This window comes from Rhipicephalus microplus, chromosome 7 (genome assembly GCF_043290135.1).
Source record: "Rhipicephalus microplus isolate Deutch F79 chromosome 7, USDA_Rmic, whole genome shotgun sequence".
Lineage (NCBI taxonomy): Eukaryota > Metazoa > Arthropoda > Arachnida > Ixodida > Ixodidae > Rhipicephalus > Rhipicephalus microplus.
The window spans coordinates 139619101-139645746 of NC_134706.1; the positions used below are offsets into that span (position 1 = coordinate 139619101).

General features: G+C 46.4%; 1 protein-coding gene across 2 annotated transcripts; it reads right to left on the reverse strand.

Moving 5' to 3' along the window:
* Nucleotides 1-137: 137 nt before the first annotated feature.
* On the reverse strand, nt 138-18183 carry LOC119179045 (cytochrome P450 2H2). 2 transcript variants are annotated; one of them, XM_037430127.2, is made up of 9 exons: nt 18033-18182; nt 17383-17609; nt 13555-13679; nt 13363-13469; nt 11905-12206; nt 4508-4620; nt 2856-3114; nt 2210-2400; nt 138-1035 (listed from the first exon to the last, which is right to left on the reverse strand). In XM_037430127.2, the coding sequence occupies exons 1-9, from the start codon at nt 18066-18068 to the stop codon at nt 857-859; spliced, it is 1539 nt and encodes a 512-aa protein (XP_037286024.2). In that variant the 5' UTR covers nt 18069-18182; the 3' UTR covers nt 138-856. The 2 variants fall into 2 exon arrangements, 1 of the variants encoding a protein (XP_037286024.2); XR_012885066.1 differs by having other exon boundaries at nt 822-1035; nt 2210-2395; nt 18033-18183.
* Between the last annotated feature and the right edge of the window lie 8463 nt (nt 18184-26646).

Sequence of the window (26646 nt, forward strand, 5' to 3'; positions counted from 1 at the left end):
TAACGTATATTCGCTGGACTGCTTTTCAATAAATGTTAACTTCGCTACCACTGATTTGATCAATTGTGTCTCAGTAAGTCTCTGTTATTTTTTTCCCTCAGATCGCAACTCACAGATGCAAATGACTTCCCATCAAATGGATTGAACCTTGACGAGGCAATTTATTGAACTGCGTCAAAAGAGCAGCGACTTTGGCGTTGCTTTTGTTTTATTCGTGAACCTTGCAACGTCTAAGTAGCGCTTACATAGCACTAGCGAAGAAGACTCGAGGATGCATAAAAAAGTCACTGTTTCGCCAAAAGGGCGAAGCAATCAATGCGAGAGCAACATATTCGAATGTTTTACGAAGCAAAGCTACCATTTTTAAGAGCAATATTAATTGGAGTGAACATGCGCTGGCTAAGTAACCAAGTTTCCTGCGGCGCGATCATAGCAAATGACCACATCAAGGCTCTTGCGTATAGTGACGGCGTTGATATACGGAGTTAGGCTGGCTGCCAACTCATTTATATCCAATATCACGTAACTCTACAAAACACTGGTGTAAGAGAACACGGCCGCTACAAATAGTCATTTGGCAACGTTGTTTTTGTGTGTGTGTTGATAGCACAGCTTGAAGGCGCCATAATATTCGAGGCCATGCTGATGTCGAGGTCCGGGCTTCTCCGAAATGCGCTTTCTTCATTCCTTGGTACTTGGTGTCCATCGAAACCTTGTCTGCTACAAACCTGAAGGCGCACCAGGATTGATACTCAATTAGATAAGAAATTTAAACAGCTTCCAGTAGTTTGGCACATCAGGACACTATACTTCCTGAAACCTAATAGTAACAATCGCTTGCAAGCTTTCGGTTCAATTATCGTGGTATAAAACGCAGTTTCTGAGCGTCATTCGCCACGTTGAGCAGAGCGGGTGCCGTGGCGAGGGAGATGGTTTTGCCTTCTTCCGGAAGCACCCTGAACCTCTGAAGCGTTGTGGCCACGTACAAGTAGACCTCCATCAGGGCCAACGTTTTACCAGGGCACTGTCGCCTTCCTGTACAGGCAAGCACGACGGGAAGATTAGAGAGGCACACAAAAATATACCGACCTCAGCTCGCAGTTTCTTGTTAGTGGACAAATGCAGCGAGCAGAGTTCGCACTTTTCAGTAATTATTTAACCACTTTCGCGTTTGCTCTATTGATCGATATACAGCATACGCCGAAGTCATATGAATTAATGATGTCTACAATTTCCACACTACTTCGTCGCATTATTATCGCATGACGTCCCAATGGGGTTATTGTTTAGAAGTATGGTTGTGCGATGCGGTGCTGACATAATTGCCGAACTGCTCAGTCTTGTACACTTAGTGAGCTTCACCCAGCAACACAACCTCGGGAAAGACCCATGGCTTCAAGATGCAGCTTAACGGCTGTGGTGCGATCAGCCGCTCCGGAGAGATGCACTCAAATGCACATGGTTTTGCCTCTCGTAACGTTCAATTATTGGAATCAGCTGACCGTTTGGCATGACAATTTACAGCTCCGTGTGCTTCCTTCGGTGCACCGGGGCCAGTCACTATAGCTGACGCCTTCCAGACACGGCGCAGTTCATGACACCATGGCACGGTCACGTGACAGTTTGTGGTGTCCAGTGAAGACTGGTCTGTCATGCCTTTACATATCTGACAATTGGGCCATATATAGGAGAATATTTTGGTCGAAACAAGCCCAGGAAGTTTGTAAACGCTGTAAATTTAAACCCCGCCCACCCTCCGCCGGTGACCATCATTTTGCTATGGCACCTGTGGCGTCATGTGCAACAAGGAGCGTTGCCGTCATCTTCTACCGAAGTTTCAGCGACAGGTATACTCGTGAAGCTCGGCAAGCTGGAGAGAGCTAAAATATCTTGATCTCACGCATAGCTGACCACAGAGCAATCCCTGGTATGCAGACGATCATTCAGCGAGCTATATAATTGTTACGTCATGCCTCGCGAGGGCGCCAGTGTTGACTGCTTTCAGGCTACTCGCGCGCTTATAAAAATATTCAGTTGTAAACAACTCTCTCGACCAGATGCACTACAATTACCTCAGAATGCTTGCAAACACACAAGGATTAACCCACACAACATAGAATACAATCGCAAGGTGGATGTCATGACCTCTTTAGCGAAAACAGTTAACCCAAAGATTTGAATTCATTCATGGAATGTGCTTTGGCCTTACCAGTTCCAAAAGGAAGAAACGCCGCAGGCTTGTCGTTCACTTCAGTGCCGTCGGCGTTGAGAAATCGCGTGGGATCATACTTGGACGGTTCGGGCCAGTAGGCAGGATCGTTGTGAAGGCTCCACAAGTTGGCAATCACCATAGTTCCGCCAGGAACGTGGTATCCGCAAATCACCGTGTCGCGGCCTGCTCTGCGTAATATACCGAGATGCAAGTCGCAATTGTCAACAAAGCGCCACGTATTGTTAGAAAGCGTAGCTTCCACTAGGCAACCAAATAATCGACTACACTGGTAAAGATAACAAATTATTTCACTTGCTTTCGCACTATATAGTCTTAGCTTACCAATTAGCCCGAACGAGCATGATAATTTATGCAAAACTATGAAATGTGGCCGGTGATTATTTTAGCTTTTAGGTCGCATTTAGGCAACATGCTGGAGGCCGGTGCACCGTTTGATGTCACTGGACGTTAAAAACAGCTAATGGTAAAAAATTCCGGCTCTTGTTATGTAAAACCTCAACAATTATCATTATTATTACTGTTCTCGGTCCTGTCTTTTTTGTCCACGCCGATGAAGATAAGAAAGTCTGCCGAAACAGCAGGCCTCGAAACTACAGAGAATGATTTCCATCGACGCACTTACGCCCTTTGAAGGCCCAGGGGGGACGTGGTCCTCCATCGGAGAGCCTCCAGGATGCACGCCATTGTAAAAGGCGTCCGACGCCTGTCTTCCCAAGAGGGCGCCGTGTTGCATCCAATCGCAGCGTCGATTTCGCGCTGCACGCGCGCTTGCAGACTGTCTGGGTCGCTGGCCGCGATGTACAGGTTCCACAAGACCGCACTTCGCACGGTGTTGGTAGCCGCGCTGTAGAAGTTCACCGTACTGCCCACCAGTGTCGGAACTGCGGCAGAAAGCTTATTCTCGCACGTCTGGGACAATTTAATTCATGATTGTACTGCATCCTTTTTAGTGATTTTACCCTCACATCGACTTAAAGGGGCCATGCATGGAACACTTTTTCAGGACTGTCGCGAAATGCTGCCGGTCGGTAGTCGAGGTTCCTGAGAACGTACGAGTCAAACATTATAGGGCACCAAGCGGACTATAATTTACATAATTCTGAAAGCCAGCTAGAAATCCTCTCTCTTGTCGCATCGAATACTACCATATATCCAGATCAGCAGACGACGAAGGAAAACGATTCCTTTCTCATTTCACTCGCCTGCTGACGTCAAAAGAGCGCTTCCAATCGCATGGCACGTCTCATAAAGACATATACCGTAGATGTCACCTCACGATGGCCCTCACACAGTACCGCACTACCACTCTTTTTCACGGCGTCGTTAGGATGGTTATACGACGAATCACGTGTGTCGGGCAACAGAGGCTCCCATGGTCTCGTCACGTAAGGTACACATGTACTCGTTAAACGGGGACACTTCTCGGCTAGCATGCGAGACGCGTTCTATGGCAGCGCCGGCGTGCACCTTATGTTGAATTTCTGACTCACTAAAACCGCCGCAACCGTTTCCACTTTTAGTTGCTGACGTACCATACTCGTTCGCAGACTAAGTGTCGGGTTCGTTGTTTCATAAATACATCATTTAGAAACAGATAGTATTTCTTTCTTAGAAAGTATAGAAAGAGTGTTTACAGTTTATAGCACTCACTCGTATATGGCCTAGCTAGCATTATACGAATATTGCAAGCTGCTTGTCGCGTCAGGTCGATGAAAAACGAACGGCCTTACTCGCCACGTCACATAAAATCACGTCACTTCATATAACAAAAAACAGCCGATGTATGTCGCCAGAGTCCGAAATCAAAGTAGTTTGTCCTGCGAATTCAAATTATAAGCACTTCGATATCGGCGTTGCCACCTGCGCAACGATATCTGTGCACTACACAGCACCAGGCGATGAAAAAGACATGCTCGAATTGTGTCGCAGGGCCCCTTTAAAGAGCTCCAGGTGATCGAAATTCTCTGAGCCATCCACTACGGCCACCCTCATATCCTTATCGTGGTTTTAAAACGTTAAAGCCCAACCAATTAGGATTCCTTGGATTGAATGAAAAATACCGTTGATGATTATTGGTGCATAGTACACCGAAGAGAAACTGGACGAGCTACGTTCTCTGACACCTGTAGTGGATCCGGAGCCTGTAGTTGATCGACACGTGTGTTCCAGGGAAACAGCTGGAGAGCCTACAAATTGCGTGTGCCTCCGTTCAATGTTGAACTACCTTAACGATGTCGTGCGACGTCAAATGCAGTACTTATGACGCGCACTCACCACTGAAGTGAGATTCTCTTCCTTCGCCTTCCTTAATCTTCCGCAGGTATCCGTCTATGAAATCTTTCTCAATGTGCACCTCCATATCTTCTTCCCTTTCACGCACTTCATTGCTGAAACAGAAGGCACACACATCACTTCAGTTTACTGATAACGACGAAACTTCGTAAGCACTGGGACATGGGATAAGGCCCGGAGAACATCACACAAGAGCCCATTTGCTGTGCCACATTTACAAGCGTGTGTTTTTTTTTTCATTGTCGACTGTTTTTTACTGGCTAAAGCTCTTTCTTACTCTCAACGAAGAGCATTAGCCAGCGACAAACACTGAAAATGACTACAAAAACAAAACAACTATAGTCGGTGACAAGCTAAAAATAAAAAGTAAAGTGCATCACTCTCCATTTGTATTATGCGCGTCCAACTGCGGCTGCTCATTAACATGACGTAAGAGTCACGATGAACCAATGACAAAATGAGCATGGCACCGTTCATCACGAGAGTTGATGTGCCACTGCACCGAGACCGTCAGGCGTCCATTCGGTTTTCTGTGGTGTTTGCTTCGTCAAGAAGAAGCTATTTCATCCACTCGCCCTCAGAATCATCGTCATCGGCCGTCAATTGGTGTTGGCGCTGGCGATTTTGCTGTGTTTCAAGTGCACCGAAGTGGCAGAGCTTCACTGGCTTCACCGCGTTCCGTCGGTTCGGCAGCGTGAGGCAGCAACACAGAGTCTATTCTCTGCGTCGCTAGGATGACCACTCTCGACGATTGTCGTTGTGGTAATTCGTGTGCAGTAAGGTGAAAGTGAAGTCTGAATGTACGTGTGTGTGTTCTGTGGAATGTGCGTGTTTGTGATTTACCGCCCGCAAAATGTGTGGCATCAGCATGCCCACATGTGCGTGTGTGAGTGTGTTACTTGGGTGTCGCGACATGAGAATCTTAATGATCGTTTGCGATATGTGCTCGGCTGTGCACCCATATGAGTGTTGTAAGTGCGGGCGAGGTGTCAGAAAAAAACAACCGAGAGAAGCTGCCAGCGTCACACAGTATGAGAGCAAACAAACAAGTTGGGGAGAATATGCGTTGTTGTATGCATTAAAAAGCGAATTGTGGTCATCGTGTGTGTGTGTAATTATTTTGACATGTGACAATTGGCACAACTGCGTCTTTAACGGAATCCATCGTCACTGGCTCATAATTACGTGCCAGATTGAAGTGTCCGTTGCGTAAGCGCTTGTCTCACGCTCGAAGTACGAACGCCTTGCATGAAAAACGCCGTGCGAGGTTTTCCAAACAGGGAAATGACGCGAGCTATGTTATATCGCTGCATCGATCGTTGTAGACGCAGCGATCACGATCAATCACGGTCACTTACATCGATCGTGATCGTCACCGAAGCGACGCTGCTGAAACTATGGCTGAGTGAAAAAGAAAGAGAAACATTTCGTCTTTTAAGACATTGTATCATCCTTAACGATATCATAGTAGGGAGTCCCATTTTTCGTATTTTATTTTCATTTTGCCTCTATTGCGTGCATGTATTACGCATAGATATAACTTGTTTATGTTAAATGAGAGTCTCATGAAAGAAAAGGTGGATGATTTGCACTCCCCTGTGAAAGCAAAGTCTGGCACACAATTCACTCGTATTCCCGGAGAGAGAAAACTCCCCTGCCTGCACAGACACACATTCGCACAGACACATTAATTGAAGGTAGTGGCCCCCGTTGCAGCGAGACTGGGCCCCGCTTTGAAAAAGTTGAAATTTCAAGGGCCTGATGGGATGATGGCAGCACCATGGAGTGCAAGTTGTCGAAGCAAGAAAAAAACAACTTCACCTACAGCTTTTGTCGCCGCCACTTTAGCCGTGTACATCGCCTTGGCCATTAACTTAACGACAACTTATGCAATGATCACACTGGTAAGCACAATGTGTGGCAAAATGGGTAACAGAAAAGACAGGAGTTGTCGAGACATTAAGTGAAAAAAGAAATGCCCCCACCTCCCCGAAGAAATTGAGAGAAAATGCAAATTTCATTGCATAGCACCCATAACAGCGTTTCGCACGTGAGAACCCAGCGTTAGAAAAATGTTTTTTTTTCTTACACCGTGCAGCCAATAGCGCCGTTTGCCGCGCGTGTCGTTTTTTTTTTTTTTGTTTGTCACGGGAAACGCGGCAAGGGTTTCCAGCTCTAGTAGCTAGCGTGCACGCTTAAAGAATACTATGAATGGAACAAAATAAACAGCGTTCTTGGCTCGGTGTTGGCGTTTCACAGCGGCGTCTCGAGCACACATTTCCCGATGTCTTGAGAGGCGCCCAGCCAGCGAACGGTCGAGTGTGAAGCGCAAGCGGACGGGAAGATGGAGCGCAGGGAGGAGGGAGGCGAACGGCCAGAGAAGTTATGAAGCATGGAAACTTGGGCAAGTTGGTTGGACATAACTGAATGTAGGAACAGCGCAACCTAGAAGTAGTTACTTCTTAACTACGGAAGCGAAAAAAAAAAAACAAGGACAGGAAAAGAGCGCTGACTTTCAACAACGTTCTTTTCAAGTCAGCGTTCTTTTAAATGTGAAGCATTTCTTTAGCGAACTTCGGCGACATTGAGCGTATCTATCTATCTATCTATCTATCTATCTATCTATCTATCTATCTATCTATCTATCTATCTATCTATCTATCTATCTATCTATCTATCTATCTATCTATCTATCTATCTATCTATCTATCTATCTATCTATCTATCTATCTATCTATCTATCTATCTATCTATCTATCTATCTATCTATCTATCTATCTATCTATCTATCTATCTATCTATCTATCTATCTATCTATCTATCTATCTATCTATCTATCTATCTATCTATCTATCTATCTATCTCTGTCTGCCTGCCTGTCTGTCTGTCTGTCTGTCTGTCTGTCTGTCTGTCTGTCTGTCTGTCTGTCTGTCTGTCTGTCTGTGTGTGTGTGTTTGTGTCTATCCTACGACTTTTAGCTCTCCTGGCCGTTTAGATAATGGTATCGATACCAAACTTGGTGTGGCATAACATGACTGTATGAAAAAGATATTTGACCAATCATAACACGAAAATCATGACATGTATGCCATAAATGTCATGATTTACATTTCGTGATCCTGCTGCTCTTGCGGTGGTTTCGTTCACATGACATGTTTCAGAACTGGTTTGCATGGCGAACTCAAGCAACAGACCCTAACATGAAAATCATGACATGCGTGTTATGTAACAACGTGACTACATGCGACGCTCATGATGCGCTCGCGGCCATTTGGCTAGCGTCCCATATACCATATTTGGTATTACGGTACGTGAATGGATGACAAAGGTATGGGACTGGTGCAAGGATGATAATCATGAGATGCGTTTCATGTAACAACATGACTACATGCCACGCTCATGACGCGCTGGTGGCCATTTTGCTGGCGTCACATATAACAAATTTGGTATTACGGGACATGAATGAATTATGTATAGGTATGATAATGGCGCAAACATTATAATCATGAGATCCGTTTCATGCAACAACATGACTGCATGCTACCTTCATGATGCGCTGGTGGCCATTTAACTAGCTTCACATGTACCAAACTCGGTATTACGAGACGAGAACGGACGACATAGGTAAATGACGCATCCAAACATGATAACCACAACATGCGTCTCATGTAACTACATGTCTACATGGCACACTCATGATGCGCTCGCGGCCGTTTCCCTCGCTTCACATATGCTATATTTGGTATTACGTGACGCCAATGAATGACGAATGTATGTGACTGGTGCAAAGATGATAATCATGAGATGTGTGTCATGTGAGAACATGACTACATGCCACAGTCAAGGTGCCAATACATTTCGACGTTAAGCGGTGTGCGTGCTCGCTGGCGTTCATTTCGTCGCGTCACGCCGGCGTTGCCACGTCAGGCGCCGGTCTTGCCATATATGCACAGGCGCACGCCTCGCTGCGTTGCTTTGACGCATGCGCGTTTCAGTGGGTCCGGCGTACCTCCGTCACGAAAAGAGGGAGACACATTGTCTGGGTGACGCGTCGGCGCGAAATGCCGCATGTCGCATTTCGCGACGGTTGCCGTCGGGTCGCGCTGACGGACGCTGGTCGCACCTGGCGCCAACCATAGAGTGTTCGCGTTTTGCTAACATAGCGTCACTGTGCCCAGCGTACGTGCGCGTCAACACTACATTGGAGTATATTGGGCCCTTCATGATGCGCTCGCGGTCATTTCGCTTGCTCCCCATATACTAAACTTGGTATCACAAGACTTGAATAGATGACGAAGGTAAACTAGACATCCATACATGATAATCATGACTCGTACGTAAGCCATGTACAACATCACTTACCTCCACCTCGTAACATTGTGCTGATTTTAGAGTGACATATCAACTTTCTCATTCGTACTTCTCATATCATCGATTCCCACTGTACGTGGGATCTGCCAATTTTTCTGTCCTTGTTTTTTCGCTTCCGTATTACGAAGTAACTACTTCTAGCTTGCGCTGTTCCTACATTCAGGCGAGAGAAGGAGCGGCGACGCACTACACCTACCCTCTCCTACACTCTCTCACACCACATGCTCCGGTTGCTAGGGGCGAGGATAAGCACGCGTGCCCGCATCTCTTGCTATGGGAGAGAGAGTGAGAGCGGAGAGATAATACTTGCCGGGGCGCGGACACCGCCGCGGACGCCGCCGACAATGCTGAATGCATGACAGCCCGACTAACAAATACATTTGCGTTAAAGAAAAAAATTGATATGGGCTGGCCACATAATGCGTGCACAATAAGAGCAACTGATTGGTTACCAATAGATGGAAAACAAGTCAGGGAAGGCAGATATATTGAGTGACGAAATTACGAATTTCACAGGAGTAAGACGGAATCTGGTCGCACAGGATAGAATTAAGTCGAGATCACTGGGTGGGGCCTTCGCCTTGCAGGGGACTAACGCGGGCTGAGGATCACTTACAAGTGCTATAGCTCGGCGCAGGTTAAGCCAGAATGGACCTTTCGTGAGTTTTCTAAACATTGTGATAACATTGCGCACTCAACGCGAGTGTACTTTACACAGGGCAAGCTAAAACAAGAAGATGCCTAAACTTCGCATTTAAAAGGGGAACGTGATAGCGTTTGCGGCCCCCTTACGCAGCACCTTCTCATCGGCTTGCCACACTTCGCTTCTTGGTAGATGCCTCAACTATGGCTAGAGGTAAGGAGCCTGTGTGCGTTGCCTACTTAAAAAACAGTTGCCCGCGTAGGCATGCGCATAAGGGAGGCACAGGAGAGGAGAGGCGGAGACTAGTCGGTCGTCCCGCTCAGGGCCTTTACATGCGCTAGCCGCACAGCCACACCACACGTGGTGGGACACCTGCCGCACGAAAGCGGAGTGCGAGAGACACCTTAAAGGTGGCGCAGAATATGCCCCGTAAGTTTTGGTGTAAGCTTGGTCACATGCACTTGTGGGCAAGAGTATAAAATGATTAAAACAATAAGACAAAGAAAATTAGTAAAATAATAAACAAAACTCTAACCTAAGGGAACCCTGATGGCATGCTAAGCAGCAACGTTGAGCGCGGCAGGCACGATGGCTTGAAAGGCGCTAACGCGGGTGCTGCGGGGGTTGCTGGAAGATTCGTTTGAAGCGATGGCTGGCGTAGTTCTTGTAGGTGACACGCACAGACATGTTTCAACGCGTACGTTTGGCGTACGTAAGGTTCATTGCACATTGAACCAACGAGTCGGGGGTGTAGCAAGCGGCGGTCATGGCAGGTGTTGCGGGCGCCGCGGCGAGTGGTGTTGTCGGGCGTGCGCGTGGCAGACGAGAGAGAGTGTGACGTCCATGTGCACTGCGAGGGGAGCGTGACGTCAACGCGCAGCAGCGACGGGACCTACTTTGCACCACGCTAACACTTGCAGCGCGCGGCGCGTTCGTACGGAGGGACAGCGTTACACAAGGTAGTCAAAGAGCTGCTTTGCATCCGGACGCAGCTAGGTATTTTTTCCGCGAAGGGGTAAGGGAAGTGCCCACTATAAGGAGAACTTGACTGCTTTAGGAAAAAAAAAACCAATGCTTTGTATGTTTTCGGCAAAACACCACCCTTAATGAGAACGTCGGAGTGGCTTAAAGGGGGCGGATGGCTAGGGCATACGCCTTGACTATCGTCAGATTCCGATATCACATAGTTTACCTTGCCCAAGAGAGATGTCTTTTCAGCTATGCGCTCATTTTACAAAGTGAAGCCGACTTTAATGGGACCGGTGTAAGCTTGGTATTGGTAAACTGTGACTCTTCAATAGTATACTGCACTGAAGTATACACTTAAAGGAAAAAAACTCGGTGCCGGCAGGCGGAAAACACCTATAACGATCGAGCGCGAAAAGTCATGTGCTTGTGCCATGCCAGGCAAGATTGAGTGTTGAAAGGTGAATGCGGTATCCTAGATGGTCTTTGCGACAATAGCATGGGTGGTGCTAGGGTTTATTTACCGGAGGGGGGGCGGAAGGCATGGAGGCTGCGAACTTGTGCGCTGTGCTTTGGATATTCTTGCTGTAAGGGGACCGCGGGGGTGGAGGTGGAGTTGGCTGTAATCTTTGGTAATGAACTGGCTGTTTTTAAAGACGATCGGCTTTCGTGAGGTACTTCAAAAATTTTTTTTGGTCTGTGTGTCTGTACATTTGCCTGTTTGTCCATCGTAACGATGCCCCAAACGGCATTAAGCGATACGTCAAACGCACAATCCCATCCGCAGCACCCACCAATATTGTTGAAGTTTCAGCGTTCATACTTGTGCGATTGTCAATTAAAAAACAATTGTTGCGCATATCTGAGGCACCATAACAACATGTGAATATTTTGTATGTGTGGCTTTATACTAGAGAAGGCACACATAAGTAATTCTAAGGACCATGGTGTTTATCACGCTGCGCTGACAGTGCAACACGATGCCCGGAAAGGCAAGTGTTTCCAACGCTTTGCTAAGGCGACACGGTGGTGGCACCTGCCCGTAGCTTTGCGTTCTACTCCTTATCGCTTCCGAGACAAGTGTGCATTTTCCTCCGCGGGCGCTCATGCCTACCTTTGTGTTTGAAGATGACTGCCAGATGGCGCTCGTGTCTAACGTGCCACGATGCGCTCGTTCGCCTTTGTTGCATGGATCGAAACTCTCTAACGCAGCGCTGCCAAAATACAATTCACCGATTTTCTCGCGCAGAACATTAAGTAAACATCTTGTTCACTCTCTCCACAAGCTAGACTATCGTCTTTCGTTGACATTTGCAGTGAAGCATGCAGATTGTTTATGCTTAAGCGGAGAGTTTTTATTGATCGACTGAGAATAGTGCAGCTTCGTGAATGAGCTCACCTGATGAATGCGCGCAGCTCTTGGAAGACAGATTTCATGGCGTACAACTTCGTGGTTGGCAGGCGTGTTGCGACGAACCGGAGGGCCGGCAGAAAATCTGCGATGGACAAGAAGTGCGCTTCGCGCAGCAACTTGGTCAGCATTCTCTCTACATGGCGACCCTTCGGGTCATCCTGTTCATAGCGTTGGCCGAATATCAGAGCTGACATGCTGTTGGCCACACTGGATGCGAGCGTAGGGGCCACCAGCATTGGCTCTTTCTTGCCTGACGCAAGCAGAGCCATGTAGGACTGTGCCTCCTCCTAGCGTAGGGTGAAGCACAGGGTGACTATTAGTGACCTTAATCATAATCTATGCTGCATCACCTTAAGAAATATTCTAAAGAGCAGGAAATACAAGTCTTACGGCAACAGCTTTAGTTTTATACGAAGTCGTTTCCGCAACATGTTTGAGGCATATAGCCTTCGAAGTTTTGACAGTGTATTGGGATCAACAATATTGCTTGTCTTGTATCATTGAACAGTTTTCCTAGCTGTAGTGGGAAGCATAGCGTTGTAAATAAAAATTGCTATGAGCTGCTCATGCATAAAAAAAATCAGCGTTTCTCATGCATTTGCAAAACAACTAGAAGGCGAGAGCCATCCTTTTTATTTCTTATTCAATGCATTGACCGCCCTACAAAAACTTTCTCTACCTAACATGGCTTTGCTCCCTCTAACATGACCTTTGTGAACCCGAAATCCTCGCTTCAAAACCAACTGTCCACTCGACCACTAGACTAAACACTTTTTTTTTTCGTTAATGCCTGGTTCAAAATAGTACAGTACGATCAAGATACCCACATACACATAAGTCGTACGCTAGTGCCACACCGTCTTGTCTATAGTACATTTTCTACATGGTTGACAACTGTGAATACTATACCTGGAACATGTGAATGCCTTGAAATTTCCAAGAGTTTCTCGCTAGTGCTTTCGAGTCCCTAGTAGCTTAAGTAACAATGACGTGACCAAAACCACCTAACATCACGCAAGTACTAGTCACGTGACCAAAATTGTCTAACGTCACATTAGAACTAGTGACGTGAAATGTTACCGTCAATACAATGTAACAGCAAGTTATGGTATTAGCTTGGCGTGCTACCAGTCATGGGAATTCTATGCGCACCTCTAGCAAAGGCTCGACATTACTAGCAAAAATGTAAAAGAGGCTAGGTCGAACACTAGCTCTGCAGGTGGTTCCAGCCTTGCGCCACTAATGCAAGTTGCGAGTTTTTATTTTTGACAATTTCAGTAACACAAGGAGACATGAACCGTAGTGCATGAACACACAGGCTACCAAGGATAATGAAACATCTTCTTTTACACGCGTTAGGTTGTCATTTATATCACGAGTATCACATAAATTCGATTACCTGCGATGTTACTGCTTGTAAAATGCTAGAACATCGCGTCTTACTTGAATGTGTTTCTCCATAGATTTCCTTCCAAAACCGAGGTCTCTCAACACGTGAAAGCAGTACCGCCTGTTCACTTGCCATCGTTCTCCGTTGATTGAAGCGACACCTGTTGTCGAGAAAAATAATTACGTCTTTCAAGTAAAAGTAAATGAACAGGAGTAAGAGATAAGTTATAAATTAAATGGCCAAACCTTCCATTCCGAGGTACCGAAATATAAAGTCGTTCGGCCGATCGAGTACATCTGGGTTCGAATGTCCTTCCTTGATAGACTTGAAATCATTGAGTACCAGCACGTTTTTGCAGCCAAGCCTAACACTGAAAAATTTCAAATACGTTGGCTGGTATCAGTAATGCAGTCATCACTGGTAAATTGCGCTAGAGATTGTAAAAATGACAGCCTGTGATGAAGTCCTGCTAAAACTGTGGTTTTCTTTTTGACAACACTGTCACATGAAATAAAAAAAATGACAGATCCCACGCACAGTGGGAATGAATGATACAAAGCGCGAATGAGGAAGGTTGATGTCACTTTATAATCAGCAGAACAGTACGAGGCTGACGTAAAGTATGTTGTACATGACTTCTACGCCATGATTATTATGTTTGCGCCTGGCTTTTTTGTTCGCCGTCCATTCACGTCACGTAATACCAAATTTGGTATATGCGAAGCTAGCGAAACTGCCGCGAGCGTGCTATGTGCGTAGCATGCAGTCAGGTTTTACATGACACGCATATCACGACTATCATGTTTGGACGTGTCATTTACCTTCGTTTTCTATTCACGTCACGCAATACCAAATTTGGTATATGTGAAGCTAGTGAAACGGCCGCGAGCGAATCATGAGCGTGGTATGAAGCCATGTTCTTACATGACACGCACGTCATGACTGCCGCGTTTGCGCCAGAGTTATACCTTTGTCATCCGTTCACGTCCCGTTATACCAAATTTGGTATATAGACGTCAGACTCTGGTGTCTAGCGGAAACGCAGCGCCACCTGTCAAAGCTGTTCTGGGTAGTGATAAGCCCGACTCTCTTGCACAGTTTGCTGTGCAACCAGATGCAACTAAAGCGCACGAAAAAATGATTGAGGGAAATATTAGATGTATTTGAGCATTGAACACTCAGAAAAAAAGCTACGAATTTTTCTCCGCTAGTCGGATGCGTAACCGAACAGGTGTGAAGTGCTTGCTGGTGAACTCGCCTGAACGATGGCGAAAACAAGAGCAGACGCTACAGCTCCACGCTCTACGAAAAAAAAAAAAAAAAACGCATTATGCGCTACTGTTGCGTTGTCAATTGCCACGGACGTAAATGACTTCCGTTTTATAGATTTCCACAGCTTTCGCAACGCAGAATGGCGAGAACGAGGCCGTTGTGAACGTGTTGGGTAAGCGAATTATACACGCGTTGTCCACAGCCGTTCCGATAAGTGTGTGTGATAATGTAGGTCTCCTGCTATTGTTTAGATTAGCCTTGACAGAGAATCGTGGTAACTTTCATTATGAAGCTTAACCGTCAAGCTTCAGCCTCTGACTACGGTGCGCGACGTACAATGGCAGACAGGTGACGCCCGGCGCTCGGGCGTCGCACACGTCTCGACTACCGATAATCCGAAGATGTAGCCACCACACAGCATTACGCACGTAGGGCTTTGAAGGCTCCAAGTGCCGACTATTACGAGGAAATGCGAACACGTGCGTCATACAGGTATATCGCAAAATTATTGCGACCACGATCAGTCTTTTTTTTTTCTTTCTGCTGTTGGTCTCCGCGATTACGGGAGCTATCTCGGAGGCATCGGTTTTGCCTTTCGTTGAACACTGAGAAAGTGAACACGCATGTATCCCCATTTGCAGCATATACAAACGGAATACAACCGTCAGCAGAGCATTCGAGCATGCTTAATAAAACAGTTCAATGCACAGGAGGCGAGAAATCGATGAAGAATGCAAGTGCAAAGCGAACATCACCAGGGATATTCGTGCCCGATAAAGCGAGCTTTGTACCACTGATCGCATACGTGGTTCATGCATGCACTTCCTCGCTTTCGCTTCATGTTTATCCCCACGTTTAACGCATTTAGGCATTACAGAACGCACGTTGGAGTGCTTACCTCAAACTCAATGTCACGCGATGCTCGCCTGCATTTAAATTGCCCGTTGCAGCACGCCGAAATAAACGAAACATATTTTGTGTTGCACCCACATTTCGTTTCGATGAGGTTTCTACTTTTATGATGCGAGCATTGAAAGAAGAAGCTTGCCTGATCTTAGATTTTCAGGAAACTGCGCCTCAAGACCAACGAAAGAGGAGGGCCTATGCACGTTCACTTGCGGACGGCTCTCTGTGCACAACCCATTTATGGCCGGCGCGGCGATGGGGGCGCTGGCGACGGCGTTTTCCGCAGCGCTGCCTGGGCAGATTCTTACGTCTATGTGAAGCTAGCGAAACGGCCGCGAGCATGCTATGAACGTAACATGTAGTCATGTTTTACATGACTCGCATGTCGTAATTTCCACATGAGGGCCTGTCACTTATGTTTGTCATGCAGTCAAGTCATACCATGCCAGTTTTGCGATATGTAATGGGAACGAAACTACTGCTGAAGCAACAAGACCATGACACGTAAATCATGACATGACATACATAATGCCGCGACAGGTTGGCCACGTCCAAGTAGCCCGCCGCAATCATCGTGGCACCAGCACCAGCAAGACCCGGCTGGCATGCGCCACGCGTTCGTGCGCTCCGGCAACGAGTAAGAAGAAGATAGCGGTATCTGTGCCACTCGGCTACTCGGACTCGACGACCATAGTCATTAGACTTGTGGGCACAAGTCTAATGACTATGGTCGTCGAGTCCAAGTAGCCGAGAGGCACAGATTCAACTAACTTCTTCTTCCTCGTTGTTGGAGCACACGAACGCGTGGCGCATGCCAGCTGGGTCTTGCTGGTGCTGGTGCCACGATGATTGCGGCGGGCTACTTGGACGTGGCCAACCTGTCGCGGCAATATAATGATTTTCATGTTATGACTAGTCAGTTATGCTCGTCATGCAGCTATGTTATGCCATACCAAGTTTGGTATAAGTGTCATTATACGGTCAGGAGCACTAAAAGTCGTAGGCGGTTCGATAGATAGATAGATAGATAGATAGATAGATAGATAGATACATAGATAGATAGATAGATAGATAGATAGATAGATAGATAGATAGACAGATAGATAGATAGATAGATAGACAGACAGACAGACAGACAGACAGACAGACAGACAGACAGACAGACAGACAGACAGACAGACAGACAGACAGACAGATAGATAGATAGATAGATAGATAGATAGATAGATAGATAGATAGATAGATAGATAGATAGATAGATAGATAGATAGATAGATAGACAGATAGATAGATAGATAGATAGACAGACAGACAGACAGACAGACAGACAGACAGACAGACAGACAGACAGACAGACAGACAGACAGACAGACAGATAGATAGATAGATAGATAGATAGATAGATAGATAGATAGATAGATAGATAGATAGATAGATAGATACATAGATAGATAGATAGATAGATAGATAGATAGATAGATAGATAGATAGATAGATAGATAGATAGATAGATAGATAGATAGATAGATAGATAGATAGACAGACAGACAGACAGACAGACAGACAGACAGACAGACAGACAGACAGACAGACAGACAGACAGACAGACAGACAGATAGATAGATAGATAGATAGATAGATAGATAGATAGATAGATAGATAGATAGATAGATAGATAGATAGATAGATAGATGAAATAAATTATTCTTCGGATTTGAAATCTACCACAGAGCTACGTCAGTGCTGCATTTACAATGTTGAATGTTCGTATAATAATACTGCGTCAGCTGTACAAAGCACAAAAACCCGCTAATGTTGATGCCAAATATAATCAACTTTCATCATATTTTATGTCTAGTTAACTAGAAAATAAAGTTACTTAATATGATGCTCACCTTATTATGGGTCCATAGCGTTTACTCAGCTCCTTAAAGGTGATATGGTAAGGTTTTCGTAAGAAAGGAAGGTAGCCGAAAATGGGCACTCCCCGAGGGCCGGGTGCCGTGGGCTTGTTTTTATGCTCTCCAATCTTCGCAACGAATCTTGTAATCGTAAGGATCACAGCGATGATGACACTCAGCCATGTAGTAAACACCGTCCAGGGAGATCCCCATTCGAACATCTGAAAGGGTAAACAGTTTTTTTTCTGTAACGAAGCTGTCAGGCTTTTTTGGTGTCAAGCGAAATCGCGAAGCTTTGCCGTCTATACTGCATTTCGTGCACCAAACGTCGACACAGCTGTGGTTATGCGTTGTTCCCAGGTATAATTGGTCGACGCCATTATTATCATCGTTGTCATCATCAGCTGCAATCTGTGTAAACGTCTCTCTCGTTGTATATTGCCTTGAATATTACTAGCGACGAAGATTGAGTGCTTGCTGTTGACCTAGTTAAGGTAACCAATGTTTATAGAATTAAACCAACAGTCAGTTTATATTTGTGCGGAAAGCCTGAGGGAAAAGTGTTTAGCATACCACGCGGACCGAGACACCGAAAGCTGAACGGGGCACAGGGATTCCAAAAATAAACACTTTCCGTTACTTACATGCGAGATCAAGTCGTGCAGGCTCCCAACGTTCATCTCTGGCGACGCTAAAACAGGACGAATCCTCCGAAACGTGCCCTCCTTGTTGTGACAGGAAAAAAATATGCACCAAGTGAATCGTTATCAACAAGTCGCTGCCGTCGGCGGCTCTCGTCATCAGCTCCTCAAAAACAAGATAAATTGAACGTGGCGGCAGGTCGCCTTCTCTCCACTTACTATCTCACGAGTGCACTTTCGTTGTAACAGAAATCGCTAAATAACACGAACTCTTAATAACGCTTTTTAGGCATTATAACGTTGACCCCGGGGACTTACTTGGTGGCCTTTGGTCATAGTCGGCACTTGTGCCAAGAAAATCTACACGCCTTCGTCATAACTGTTTGAACTTGCTCATAGGATGAGTGCATGCTGCTCTGACCTTGCAGAAATATGTCTCAAAGAAGCCCGCAATATTGTTCTGCTTTAGCAGCCTTTCTTACGATGGTTAGATGCCCTGCTTAAAGCGGCACTAAAGGCATATATCAAATCGACGTGATTAACGAAATGGCGTTCAATAAACCTCCTAATGCATATTTCGTGACAGTGAAATGCTTAGTTTGAAAGAAAATCACGTTTTAGTGGTCCGTGAATCTATAAGCGTGCCTAGAGTTCCCCTTCAGAGGGTCGAAATTTCACCGCCACGCCCCCCCCTCCCCCGTTCCTTATCATGCCAATGTATGAGACTGACTTAGCGCCCCCCTCTTGCCCCCTCATTAAAGTGTCAATGTATGGGACTGGTTCCGCACCGCTTGCAGCCTGAATGTCCAACAAGTCTTAATGTCCGTCGAGACGGAATGTCTGATAGTGGACATTCAGGCTCGTTGGACATAGAGTGTCGTTGGACATTCCGTCTCAGACAGTCTCATTCGACGTACCGTCTCGTTGGACATTTCGTCTCGGTTAGACATTTCGTCTTGATGTACATTCCGTTTTGTTAGACATTCAGTCACGCCGTGGTCACGTGATCCATGAAGCATTCCATGTCGGTCGGAAAACGATTTTCTCCAGTTGCAGAAACCAAAATGTTCTGGCGCGTTCTGGATTATTTTGGTGTGTAAGACTCTGACACGTAAAACCCGACAATTCATTTTAAATAGAAAATTTCCTCCCTAGTCTTTTCGACCAACTTTCCGTAAAAGGAAAAAAAAAGTTCGGGAGGCTTATTTCTTTGTCGAAAAAAAACGAAAAAAAAAACAATCAAGCCAAAGAAAGCATATTTACTTTATTGTTGTTTTAACCGCAGTTAATGAATGTAATCTAAATTTGAAAGGACAAAGAAAGCAAAAAAAAAGTGTCCTTCCTGTCGCTGGGATTTGAACCCCCAGTTTTCCAATTACGCCTCTGATGCTTTCACGAAGTAGCGACGGAGGGCGCTCCCGTGTTTACTCTGTTGGATATTTATGCGACTAGGATCTCTCGGAGTGTTAGCTAGGCGAACTGCTATGTGTAACTATAAGGCTGTGGTTTAGGAACTTCCCTCTCCTTCCTTCCTCCTTGTGGGTTTAGGATCCTACCGAGAGAATGGGTGGTTTATCGTGCACTTCGATTTCTTCATATATAGATTGCAATTCTTGAAGTAACAGTACACATACACGTCTGTCTTCGCCCGTGTTGCATTAGTGCAAAAAACTTCAAGTATGTTAAACCAACAAGCCCAGTTTGCTATTCTTACATAGTTAACAAGTACTATACACCACAATGTGGTGACAAGGCCAACTGCGTTTGATGTTTTTGCTTCGTGTAAGATACCCTCTATGCCATGACTTATTGTTTTTGTGAAGTAGGACAGCAATCACCACGCCATTGTTCGTCTTTATGCAGATAAGCGAGGCACTCTATAGACACGTGTATTTAAGGTATATTATGTGAACTTTGTTAACGCTGCGTTTAGGTAATTACAATGAGAATGATGGCTGAACACTTTGCACTAAGTGTAAATCACACACTAATTACGCAGTTAGTATTGCGGCTGGTTGGTATTTTATGACGCGATAAGTCACCTAGGTTAATGCGATTCTTTGCCCGACATGACGACTGTATAGGATATTTTTGCAAATACGTTTGAAAGACCATCTTGGCTCTGCGGTAGAATACTCGACTGTGATGGCGTAAACGCGGGTTCATTTCCTATGCTGTACTGTTTTTTTTTCCTTCTCATGTTGTCATGCCTATCAGTTACGTTTAGGGGCGAAGCTCCTCTTAGTCTAACCGTGTCCTGCATCATGCGTAACTGGACGGACGGACGGACAGACAGACAGACAGACAGACAGACAGACAGACAGACAGACAGACAGACGGGCAGACGCACAGACAGACAGATGAACGGATGGACGCACGGATAGACGGACGGAACGAAGCATGGGCCGAAGCACGGACGGACGGATGGACGGACTGATGCACGCATGAACGCACGGACAGACAGACAGACAGACAGACAGACAGACAGACAGACAGACAGACAGACAGACTGACGGATAGACAGACGTACAGACAGACGTACAGACGGACAGACAGACGCACAGACAAACTGACAGACGAACGGACGTACAGACGGACGGACAGACAGGCAGACAGACGCTTCGTCCCACTCATCATCATTCAATCTGTGGATATGCCGTGATTTTTTTAAGTCTATCGGATACACCCAGTGGCGGATATACAGAGGGGGAAGGGCGGTAGGGGCGATCGCCCCTCTCCCCCAAAGCCTGGCAGTACCCCTTCCCCCTCTTTTCAGCGCTTGCCATCTACCTGCTATCACTAATTAGAACAACTTAGTGGGATCCCTTTGAGCACACATTAATAGTATTTATGCTTTGATAGAGTTCTTGAGCTAGTAAAAACGAAAGAAAGTAATGACCACGCCTCGTTCTTTGGTGTTACTTTAAGTGACCCCCCCCCCCTTAATATGAGTGGCGGGATCCGTTCCTGGGTACGCCACCAACGGCGATGGCGATGCCGCTAAACGCAGGAACGGGCGCCTGACAGCTACCCTGTAAAAAGCAACAAATAAAGCTCGCAGTGATTGATTTGGCTCAACCTTCATAGGTAAGGGCTTCCACCCGGCAGACATGATACTTTAGGTAGCATGGAAGGGTTGGTCAGCTGCCACCTCGTGTGAAAATAATGTGCCTCGTGGTGCTTTCTGGCAAAAAAAAAGTTCAACACTCGCCTCCTTGGCTATCAGTGGCGTTGGCAAGAACTCTCAGAAACTAAATGCACATAAATATCGCACAAAGTGGGTGAGGGAGCCCCCTCTCTCGTAATTCCTGAGAGGGCGTGATGGAACAGCACAGGAACAGGAACAGCAGAGTATGTGAAAAAAATTCGGCAGATCTTAAGTACCTTATGAACCGATGTTGTGTGAATGAAACATGCGGATGTAAGTTGACTGCATGGTAATGTTTTATGTAGCGAATAGTTACGAAGTGACGTTCAAGATATGTACAAATGCTGCACGCACAAAATACGTTGAACACTCCCATATGTTTTATATGCGCAGTTTCCAGTTGAGTAACGATGTCAACAGCAACATGGATATTAATTAACAACACCCAGTGGTGGATCCTGAGGGGGGGGGGGCGCTAGAGGCGATCGCCACCCCCACACCCTGTCAACGCCCCCACCCCCGTTCTCGATTCAATTCAATTCGGTGAATCAAGAACCATGATAAAAACTTTAACACAAATCACATTTGTTTTCTGCGCAAGTGTGATAAGGTCGCAATTCAAAAAGAAAGGATTTAACAACAAATAAGTTTTTTTTAGCAAGTAAGAGCTCATAGCCGCCATCGGGGCATGGTTGCCCCATCCATCTGCCGCGTACCGAAATAAAGCTAATCTTTCTCTCCTTCTGTTTAAATGCAACTTTTGTTGGTGAACATTCTTAACCAGCATGCAAATATCTACGACATGATTGCTCACTGGCCGATGCAGGAAGTCGTGGAAGAGTTCGTCGGTTAGTGGCGAGGGAACTGAAGTTCCATTTGATGAACCTCATCCTGGAATAAGTGTGTTCGCAGACGCTCTGAAGAACTTGCAGTAATTATGAAGATGCGTTGCGTTGTATGCCACGCACTTGACACGTCGGCGAACCACGTCTTTCTTTGATGCATGTTTTCATGGATGCCCGCCACGATGGCCTAGTGGTTGTAGTGTCCGAGTGCACTGACCCGCAGATAACGGGATCGAATCCCTGCCACGACGGCCACATTTTCGATGAAGGCGGAAATGCTTGAGGATCAAGTGCTTATATTTAGGTGCACGTTCCTACGGGCGTAGCCAAGGTGGAGGGGAAGGTGCAACCCCCCCCGCCATTTTTTTTGCGACCCCCACGCGTATATATACATGCACATATACTGACGCACGCACAAACATACTTGCATAAAATATGGCTTTCGGACGTTATAACGGGACAGTTATTATACTACATTTTCATACAATGAGTGTAATAGATTCATGTTTTCACAGCATTTTATTCATGAGCGATTGTTCCTGGTAGATTAGTGCAGCATCCTCACTATTGTGTCTTTGAAATGAGGACAAGAGGAGCTTGGTATTTTTTGATCTGGTAACAACGCTGTTTTGGTGTTAATATCTCACATTCTGGAACAATAGGTCTTGGACTAGGAGTGAGATAAGACAGGGACACATTCCGTGAGGTAAGTAAGATAAGGCAGGGGCACATCCTTGAACGGACACGTTCTGTAACGATGGTCGCTGCGGAAAAAACACCGAAGCTCTTGAACGAGCAATTTATTTGAGGCGCTTTTTATTTTGAGCAGGAACGCTTGAAGCCATAAAAAAGCGTTAATTATATACAAGCTCGCAAAGTGCTGTAAATAATCTGGGTCGTTATTGAGAATGCTTTGGGTACAATGCCCCGAAACCACAATATGATTATGAGGGGTTCCGTAGCAGAGGGCTCTAGAAATTTCGGGTATCTGGTGTTGACATGCACCGACATCACACAGTACATGGCCTATAGCATTTACCCTCCACCGAAATTTCCCAGCCACGGGGGGTATCGAACCCAGGACCTTGGGGTCAGCAGTCGAACACCGTGAATGCTGCACTACCGTGTAGGACAAGTATATGGGACAGTATTTTACTTGTGGCCTTAAACTGTAGTGTAGTAATTATTATAAAATGTAAATGAACCAATGCGGACGAAAAAGGAAGCTGGCCACCTGTTAGTGGCGAATCTACAACCTTCTAATAAAGCGTCCAATGATCCACCAACATGTGAGCATGGAATGTTACCTTGAAACTTTAAACAGCGCCGCTCGCAGCCACGACAGAGAGTGGAACACTCTCTCTGTCAGCAGGCGTCGTGTAGCACGCAAGGAGGTTCTATAGAACCTATGGAGTGGCAGTCCCCCGCCGGCGGCCATATTGCTAGAGGAAAAACAGGGTGGGAACAGCGATAGACGGCAGTGGAATACGCGCGTTGCGTGCGTCGGTTTGCAGTTCCACGACAAAAAGGGAGAGAGAGAGAGAAAGAGAGAGAGATGTAAACCACTTTTAGGTTACACCAACGAATAAATATCTCTTCTTGTTTATGAAACAAATTATTTCATGCACCCATTGTCAGCTGCACGCTTTCAGATCAATCTATTGTCGAGAGATGCTTCGCATATCGAGCTTGCTGGCGCACTATTGCGGTACAAAAGGGTTGTAGTAAGAAATGTGCCTGCAGATACTCAAGATCAAGGGGAATGTGACATTTTCTCGTCTCTTTCATATATGTGCTTGTGTGTGTGTGTCGGCAGATTACCAGAGAATATATATATATAAAGAAGTTGAAATAATTAAAGCTAAATTTAGAAAAGAAGGGTAATTATGGACACTGGGAGTCACCAGTAATTGTTCCCGAGTTATCGAATTCTAACCAATTTACAGGTGGTACCGAAACCGAAGCACTGATGTCGCGTGCAACCGACAAACTCCAGGAGACGTACCCCAAATGAACCATTTAGAAGAACGATTGCAGTGGCGTTAGTTATGCATAATATTTATCAATTTACGTTGGTGACGTGTGTTGTCATGGCAAGCGCAGCCTTCAGAGTCTAGAAACGGGTAGCTCGATGCTTGATATAACGCCACTCACTCATTTTGGCAACTTTGTCTATCGACGTTTTGATTTTGGTTTCGTCGGCAATATAGAACGGATTTCAGAGGTGTCGCATTTTGTTTTAGACGAAGTTGCTTATTTTCGTGACTACATTCTATTGAAGCTACGTCAAGGAGGTAGAAGCTAACAGGTTTTTGCAGATGTGCTCGGAAAGCAGGAAAAATCAAAGGTGCACTGCCAGGCTGCAGTCTGGTTGTCTGCCCCGTTCTGTCGAAGCAGCATTCTTCGAAGTGAATGGAACAGAGGTGGTCACCATCCATAACCTTTTAACTATTTCTTCGAACAGCACGTTCCCAGGCAGAACGCAGCGCACCATCTTTCGGAAACCTGCAACACGGATAATCACGGCATGTAATATTCTCTACGTTTGCGGATTCCTCAATAAACATGCACCAAATTTGATATTCACTCGCCAAAAAATATGCATGCATGTGTCACAAAACGAGCGCTCAAAAAAGGGCGCGCCGCCAAATTCTCGCGACGAAACGCCGGAGTGACACCGCGAGGTCAACGATAAAAAAATGCCGCCATATCCACGAAGTGAATGATGATGAGTGGGCGAAGCTCCGGAGGTATACCTGGTAAACCATGAATCCTCCGTACATTTTGCCCACTCGATTTTATTGCAACGCTCCCCCTAGCGTACGTCGCTGCACTATATCGAACGATGACACGCGCCATATGTGGCATCATTCCTATTTTATAACACCTCGCATCTTCCATAATCAACTACACGTACCGCCGTCTAGTTTATAACATCTTGCATATTTTGGACGGACGGACGGACGGACGCACGGATGGACAGATGGATGGACGGACGGACGGACGGATGGACGGATGGATGGACGGACGGACGGACGGACGGACGGACGGACGGACGGACGGACGGATGGATGGATGGATGGATGGATGGATGGATGGACGGACGGACGGATGGACGGACGGATGGACGGATGGATGGATGGACGGATGGATGGATGGGCGGACGGATGGACGGACGGATGGATGGATGGATGGATGGATGGATGGATGGATGGATGGATGGATGGACAGACGGACGGATGGACGGATGGACGGATGGATATGGCTGTACCTTTTAGATCGGGCGGTGGCTAGCGTAATACTTAGAACTGAACGAGAGGTGGCTACATACAGGGGACGCACAGCCCACGCCTTAAGGAGCTTTGCTCCTAAAAGAAAACAAGCATCCAAAGACTCCCCGGGCACGCGTCCCTCTCCCCTCGGAAGCGTAGGTTCGCCGACGAACCTCCTCACCCCACATCGGCGGCCGAGCAAGCCCTGGAAATTTCTCGATGGAAAGGGGCGTGGTGATGCCGGGTTGCGTCATCCGTCGCGGACGGCCCTCGTACCGTCTCGCGCTTTCCCCCAGCCTTCCCTGCGCATCGCGCTGACGAAATGATCAGAATTTTCTGGAATCGCGCGCGGAAGGTATTTAACCGAGCAGCGGAGATGGGAGATCAGCAGAAGAAGGAAGTTAACGCCGGAGTGCGTAGGGTATTCCGCCGCGTCTGTCGGCGAAGGTTTTGTCCTTAGCGACAAAGCAGCAGAAGAAGGAAGTTAACGCCAGAGTGCGTAGGGTATCCCGCCCTGTCTGTCGGCGAAGGTTTTGTCCTTAGCGACAAAGCAGCAGAAGAAGGAAGTTAACGCCAGAGTGCGTAGGGTGTACTGCCTTGTGGGCGAAGCCTTTTGTCTTCCGTGACAAAGGAGGAGAATAAGGAATTGGAGAAGAAGAGGATTTCCACCTGAGGGGTGAAGACTCGAGCTACAGGCAAGAGTGTGTGTCTACCGCTATCGAGCGAAGACGCGTGGCAACAGCTGCGTGTGTGAAGCCGACGTGTTTCCGGCGAAGAAGTTTGAAGCTTGGAGAGCGGCCAAGTGAAGACGCGAGGTTTCCTGGAAGAGAAACTTCGGGGGCAGCGGAACGACAACAACGCTGGACTTTGAGTGAGTGATTCTCGGAAGAGTATCATCCAGACTTTTGTTCCAAGAACTTTGGACTGAATAAGTTTTCTAACTTTTTAGTCTTTAGGTGTCTTGGTTGTTCGATGCATGCGACTGCATTGTAGTGCGTATTGTTGTCTGTGTCCGTTGTTTCGAGTGTGGCTGATTGTACTGTGTAGTACATTGTTTGATTGGTGACATACTGTGTTCAACTATTGTCGAGTGTGCATATTTGTGTATCGTTTTTATCTGCCATTATTGAGAATATAACTTTGTTTTGTTTATCAAGTCTCGGCTCTGACTTGTTCTTTGGGCCACAACCAGCGTCCGCTGGCGCGCCAAATAGGACCACTTCTAAATTGTCCACGCTTCGTGGTGCGGTTCGGGGGGTCGATACTTCGGCCCTTGGAATTAGCCCGGCGATCGCCTCCCTAATTAACGGGACCCTGTGACAGCATGCCGCCAGCCTTGCCTTGCAAGACAA

What these genes read in the sequence shown, in the direction of transcription:
- LOC119179045 (XM_037430127.2), bottom strand. Translation starts at nt 18,068, where the DNA reads ATGAACGTTGGGAGCCTGCACGACTTGATCTCGCAT. An exon ending in TGCACGACTTGATCTCGCAT is followed by an intron (nt 17,610 to 18,032) that starts GTAAGTAACGGA and finishes TTACCCTTTCAG; the next exon opens with ATGTTCGAATGGGGATCTCC. An exon ending in GTTTCTTCCTTTTGGAACTG is followed by an intron (nt 1,036 to 2,209) that starts GTAAGGCCAAAG and finishes TTGCCTGTACAG; the next exon opens with GAAGGCGACAGTGCCCTGGT.